The following is a 6,957-nucleotide window of genomic DNA, read 5'->3' on the forward strand; positions in this document are numbered from 1 at the left end:
TCACACCTGCAACAATCTACTAATTTTTGGACCAATCTTAGGTTCAAATTCTTCACCAACTACACACTTTAGGACCAACTTTGTGGTCTAACTTGATTAATTAAATATTTTTTGGCAACTTTGTGCCTAATTCTTTGACAACAGAAATGCCCAGGACTAACCTCATAGTTTGGCTCTGATTCCAATTGTAGAACCCAAATTTTAGGGTTCTAATAATAATCAATGTGTGCAAGGTTACAGAATTTAAGGGATAAAACAAACACTCAAAATATATGTAAGAGAGAAGAAAATAATCAATTCACAATATTATTGAAATCTCAAACAATGAAAAAAGTCACACCACAATAGAAAACCTGACAAACTCTTCTAGACTCTCTCTAAAAAAATTCTAAATAATGTTCTATTTATAATCTACTAGACTTGTTAGGAAAGAAATCACTTACATAAAAAATTATCAAATAAAATATAAATTCCTAAATCACACAACTACTAAAAATCTAACTCCAATAAAACTAATAAATAAATACTTTTAGATTTGGTTTAGTTTGCCAATAGAAGGCAATCAATAGGAATTTTTCTTCTGGATGATGCAAAGTGAGTATTAAAGGGCAATGCCCCAAGAACACCCCTTAGAAAAATCCAAATTACATTGAAAACTTAAAATGATGTACAAGGAAGTAGATAGGTGAGGAATTGCATAGTTGGACTCCTAGTACAGGTTTTGGTGGCTAATTGTACCTGATTTTAGCAAGAGCACAATTTAATGCATGCCTGAAAATGGTTGCCCGGAAACAACTGATGTCCCAAAGTATAATGTACCACACTCAGTGCAACAACTAAAATTTATGCTTTCTGGGGTTGAAAAAGAAAGGAAGAAACGAAAAAAAAAAAAAAAAAGATCTCAAGATGTTGATGATGAATGGACAAAATTACACTGTCGAATACATTGAAACAATAGAGATGAAGTCACTTACTTGATAGAGCTGTTTTATTAGCAAATTCTTTAATCCTATAAGAGTACAACAACGTCTTCAGGTTAATATTAATTTAGTGTTGGATATACACCTAAATCTATGGTACCCTGATGGGACTATAGAATCTCTCATTAATTTTTTTTTTTAAAACAGAAAGGGAGGAATTAGTTATGAAGAGTGAATTTGAAGCTCTACTACATTACCATTTCTGTGATTTTCAACCACTGCACTCACACTATTTCTTGATCTCCATTTTATTCTTCCAGAGAGCTTCCACCACTTATTTGTGGAGTAGGCTGCTGCTATTCCCAGAAGATAGATTGCTATCACAAAACTCCATGCAACAACTGCAACATTACCAGGTCTTTGTTTTGTAGACTCTGGTGTGACAAAGGCTACTGATATTCCATAACTCAATAGAATTGAAGTTGCGGTTAACCACATGACGCCATTCAAGATCCACATGAAGACCTTGCGCCTGAAGGGAAGCCCACTGATAAGCAGCGAGATTGTGCCCAGAGATGAAACAAATGCGATGGTGTTAAAACCAATGAAAAATCGATAAAACTGAATCTTGTGATAAGCCATGATGGATTGTCCTGCATCATGTGCATTATTTAGCGAAGGATTTTCTTGAGAATGTTCTGTTTGATCATCTTGCCAAACTCCTCCGGGGGGGGTTATCCCAGCTTGGAAAGCCATATTTGCAATAAGGGATGCCACTACCATTAGTGCTTTAATTTTCTGTTCCAGCCACTTTCCTTGATCAAAATTTGATTGCTGATTTGTGATTTCATCAGCGGTTAAGGCACCTGCTTGTCGAAGAGAGTTTTCGATCTCCTTTTGCCTATCCTTGGGATTTTGTGGAACCATGTTCAATGCTGTCTGCCCTTTTGCATTCCTAGCATTGAGTTCTATTCTGGTAGTGAGCAAGTAATTGATGATCTGTTGCAAGCACAATATCAGCATTAGACAAGTGCTACAATTAGGTTTAATTAATTAGTATTCTCCTTTGTTATCGATAGAGTGAATTGAAAAATATCCTAAAATTCCTGCATTTAAGGATGGAAATTAAAGGTCCTTGGATAGAAGTTAATCACTGAAGTCTATGATGGGTTTAATCTGCTAAAATTCTAGTAAAAATTGCATTACAATCTTCAAGTAAAAATGGCTTACGAAGAATAAGGATTAGACTAGTGCTATGATGCCAATTGTTTTTACCTTTTGTCAGAAAAACTCCAATTCTCATTACTTCATTTTGGCCAAGCCCCTGCAAACACAGGAGGTGTGATACACCAAATTTTAGGATATTGTTTTTTTTCAAAGAGGATATTAAGGTTTATTTATTTTGTTTTTGTTTTAAAATCTGGTACTAGTGATGTGTATGGCTTGATGTAGTAGTTTTATACAACTTTTGAAGACGTAATAGTGTAAATAGAATTCTCTTTTAGCGTGAAATCTATTTTTTCATTTTTAGGTATCGAGTTTTGGTGCGAATTAGGCAGAGGATCCGCTAAACCCTTTGGTACGCCTCTGGTACGGTGGAGTCGTCACAGGAGGTAGGAATTTCATCAATCTACTCTATACTATCCCCCACCTTTCTTGCATACAACCTAAATAATGTGCAACCTTAAGAGAACTTTTATGAAGCCAATTTTGAATGACATTCTTCTGACACTATTGGGTAATGACTTGAGAAATTGTTGGCAAGATTGTTTATTTTAAAAAAATACGGGTGGACGTCCATATTATGTACCTCAAAATAAAACGAGCTCACTCCAGATTATAACCTCTAATTTGTGACACCACCAATTTCAATTTTAGATACATTGTACCTGAAATTTTTAGATTTGTTGCATTTTAGGCCAATCATTAACAATGTTAAGAAAATTACTAAAATTTTCATCTGTGCACACCATACACCTATTATTAAACCAAGTCAAACTTCAATTTGCACCCCTAACTTATAACCCACTTCCACTTTGCACCATTAAAACTCTACTTGGACACACCTCACTGGCTAAGTTTGTTTTAATGTGTCCTTAAAAATCTCTAAATTGCGCACTATGTACATAGATTTTTATCTAATATTTGGCATACCTCTCCACCCCGAAAATTGTTAAACTTATTACGTAAATCTTTTATTCTATGTGTACACATTGGCTACATAGTTCTTTTGTCGATTAAAACTATATGTGTTTGAAAACATTCAATAAGACACTAGTGAATGTATAATATGACTCGTACAAGATTTCAAATCTGAACGTCCCAGTCAATATGCAGTTAATGAACAATATCTTTCGCTACCCATGTTGGACTCAGTTAATTGAAGCCATAATACTGTGATATTTTCTATTGAACTGTTAAAAATTGAATAGGTTTATCTAGTGGTAAATAAATAATTTATAAACAAAAAAAAAGTTGCCCTTTACTCCTAATCAGTCATAAATTCAAAACATGTCCTGTTCTTCACTTTGAGATTTGCACCTTAGCATTTTGTAGTTTAATTAATATTTAGTAATTATAATTATACAAAGACAAAGAACATAATGTTAATTTGAAGTAGCAAGGTAAGATAAATGTCAAGTAAAATTTTGTATATGCCTATTGCAGTTTTAAAAAATATATAACTAATCGATGGGTCACTGCTTGGCTAGCTCATATTTAATAGTTTTATTCTTATAATTTTCTAATTGTTCCAAAGTTTTGTGAGCTCAATTAATTAAATTTAAATTTTCTCGCTCTATTTGCATCCAATTTGTTGAAAAATTAAATTTTGTGGTACAAAGTGGAAATGAGAATAGGTAAAGGGTGGAATGTGAACTTGACCTTGGGACTAACTGTTCGTAGTCTGCAGGCACATCCAGTTTATATATCAATTTTAGCAATGCTATAAATCAAAGTGTTAAATTGGGATGAATTTAAAAGCTCAAGGTGCAATGTGGATAAAAATTAAAAATGGGGGTGCAATGTGAGAATCATTTAAAAGTTAGGGAGGGTAGGATTAGGTTGTATTCTAGTTGCCAACTTACTTAAGTATTCTTTGGCATTCGGTAATAAGGGACTATTCAAGATTTATGAAATATCATATTAATATATAGTGTGCGAAAAGAGTGCAAGAGAGGGAGAAGAAAAACAACGAAATACACAAGGAGGGAATGTATACAAAAAAGTGAAGAGAAAGAGGGATTATAATTTAATCATAAGAGATTGAGAAGATCAATGTTTAGCACCTCTGTTTATGAGGGTGTTTCTAATATGCTAAGTTTTTTAATAAATTTGTCATCAGCAACACTCTAAAAACACTATAAAATTTTTAAAAGATACACTTCAAAACACTTAAAGATACATATCTATTTTTCTCTTCTACCACCATCCTTATCCCCACCTGTACCTCTCATTGCCATCACCAACCCCATTTCTATCTCTCCCTATCGCCCCCTCCCACCTCTTCCTCTCTTCTCTTCCATTTCTTCCTCCTCCTTTTCTCTCCCCTTATCTCTCCTTCCTCCCCCTCATCCCCTTGCCAGCCCTCTTTCTCCCTCTCCTCTCTTCCCTTACATAGAGATGTAACTTAATCAACCTACTTCACTCGGGCTCATCGGTAGCTTGCCAAAAACTCGACTCAAATTCAGTGTTTATCGAGTTCAAGTTGAGGTCGATTTACTTAATAAGGTAATCGAGTCAATTTCGAGTAGAAAAAATCAAAACTCGAGTACCTGTCGAGCTTTATTGAGTAATGGATTTATAATATAATTTTTAATTATAAAATTATAAATTTACTAAAAAATCAAGTTTGAAAACTCAATTAAACTCGATTAAGCTCCACTTGGTCAAATTCGAGCTCGAGCATGAGCTCAATTTTGAAGAATTCGACGAGTTTGAGCACAAGATTTTTGCTCGAGTAGAGATTGAGTAGCGCACTACTTGAACTTGATTCGACTTGATGGCAAAGCTACCCTGACCCTTACTCCCTTTCCCCATCTTTCAAACTTGGTCGTGCAAATAGATTGAGTCAAATTCGATCGTGCAATTATATTAGCGGTGGTGGCGGGACGGGGGAAAGAGGAAGTGGGGGGCAGCAGGGAAGGAGGAGTGGGTAGGGGGGCAGGAAATTGGTGGGAATGGGGAAAAGAGAGGGGGAGAGATAGCAGGGAAGGGAGAATGAGGAGACGGAAATACGGGCTACGAGGGATGGGGGAAAGAGAGCACTGAAGGAGCCACAGAGGATTGAGGGTGGGCAATTACCCATCCTCAAATTTAATAAAATTATATAATGGCCTTGAAAATTTTCAAGATTTTTAAGTTTGCACCACATTTGCACCCCTGAATTTCATAAAATTTTCTCTTCTAGTTGTATTGCCTCCCTTAAATTTAAAAAAAAAAATCTTTTCTCTATATAGATTATCCTTTAAAGTTTTATATATTCCCCCCTTATTCTACATTTACCCATAAAAAATAAAATACTTTATTTATTGCCTCTAACAAAAATTTTGGACCTATTCCAAGTTAAATATTAATGACAGTTGAATAGGAGAAAAGGGTTTGACTTTTTAAATCAAAGTACATAGTATATTTCTTATATAAATCTAAGAGTATGATTTATGCTAAAGTTGACCATTGCATCCCCTCACCACAAGCTCTGCTATTGAAAGAGAGGAAGGGGGTAATGGGAAAGAGAGAGAGAGGAGAGGGGTAAGGGGGCAGCGAGGGGTGAGGGGAAAGTGGTGAGGAGGAATAGCGGGAAAGGGAGAGAGGAGGGAAGGGGAAGTGGTGGTGGCGACCGAAGGCAGGGGAGGGGAGAGGTGATGGCAGCAGCTACAGAAGGTGGTGCAAAGAAGAAGCGAAAGGAGGGGGTGGTGACTGCCCGTAGGTGTCGTGATCAGGGTGGCACGTGAAAGGTGACGGAGTTCTACAATAATCTGCTAAAAACTCATAAAGCCACAAAAAACAAGTCCTAAAAATTTAGACAAACCCTTGATAAACACACCATCCAAATGGAGCTAAAGTCATAATTGGACATGTTTGTGCCTCTATATTTAGAAGACAAAACATAAAAACTTTGTTTGTTTATGCAGAGACAAAGCACAACGAAAACGATCTGATTTGCGGGGACCTAAAATAATATGACGACACTGTCGTACCTCAATTTGCTTGCCAATAACAGCCAAATGCAATATTGTAAGGCCATCATCATCCGTCTGATTCAAGAATTCATCATCATCCACAGCCTCCAGCAACTTCTTTAATGCCTCTAACTGGTGATACTTCACACACAAATGCAAGATGGTCTCCCCACGTTTTGTCTTCTCGCGGGCAGCAAAAGGCCTTGCATCAACCAACACTTCCAACACTTCAATTTTGCCTTTGATGGCTGCAATATGAAGAGGGTTCCTGCCATCTTGATCAGAATCGAAACACCTCTCAGGATCAACACTTATCAATGCTTCAACAATTCTCAAATGACCTCTAGCTGATGCCAGGTGAAGGGACGACCATTTTTGACGTGAATCTTCTAGGTTCCCCAATATCTCAGGATTATGATCCAAAATTGCTTCAACAAATTTTTCATGCCCTCGATTTATTGCTATATGTAAAGGGTTGTTGTCGATTGGAAAAAACAAGCAAGAGAAATCTATCAAAAGAACTCGTTTTGTCTTCTTGAACAACTCATGCAGAGTGTTTTCAATTCCTTCAAAGCAGCACGCATAAAGCTTTTTCTCCATTCCAACCTCTCCATACCTGTTCATAAATAATTTATTTCTCTGTAATTGTGGATTACGCAAACCCAAATGTTATATATGTTCTACGGCAAAAGCTGTCAAATCAATTTGCATCAAGTCTTTCTCACTCCGTTATTTTATTTTCCCTTGACGAAGTCGAAGAGCTGAATCAAAGGTTTACCCTTATTGTTCCCTACTCCAGAAGAGTAAATTTAATCCCGAAAGTCCGGCCATGATTGACACCAGCGCGTGAGGAGTTA

The 6,957-nt window shown here is 36.3% G+C and overlaps 1 protein-coding gene across 1 annotated transcript; it reads right to left on the reverse strand.

Moving 5' to 3' along the window:
• Nucleotides 1-1,142: 1,142 nt before the first annotated feature.
• LOC113773965 (ankyrin repeat-containing protein ITN1-like) lies at nucleotides 1,143-6,700 on the reverse strand. The gene is made up of 2 exons (XM_027318551.1): nucleotides 6,119-6,700; nucleotides 1,143-1,919 (listed from the first exon to the last, which is right to left on the reverse strand). The coding sequence occupies exons 1-2, from the start codon at nucleotides 6,698-6,700 to the stop codon at nucleotides 1,143-1,145; spliced, it is 1,359 nt and encodes a 452-aa protein (XP_027174352.1).
• Nucleotides 6,701-6,957: the final 257 nt, after the last annotated feature.

The sequence above is a fragment of the Coffea eugenioides genome, chromosome 6, assembly GCF_003713205.1.
Source record: "Coffea eugenioides isolate CCC68of chromosome 6, Ceug_1.0, whole genome shotgun sequence".
NCBI classification, from domain to species: Eukaryota; Viridiplantae; Streptophyta; class Magnoliopsida; order Gentianales; family Rubiaceae; genus Coffea; species Coffea eugenioides.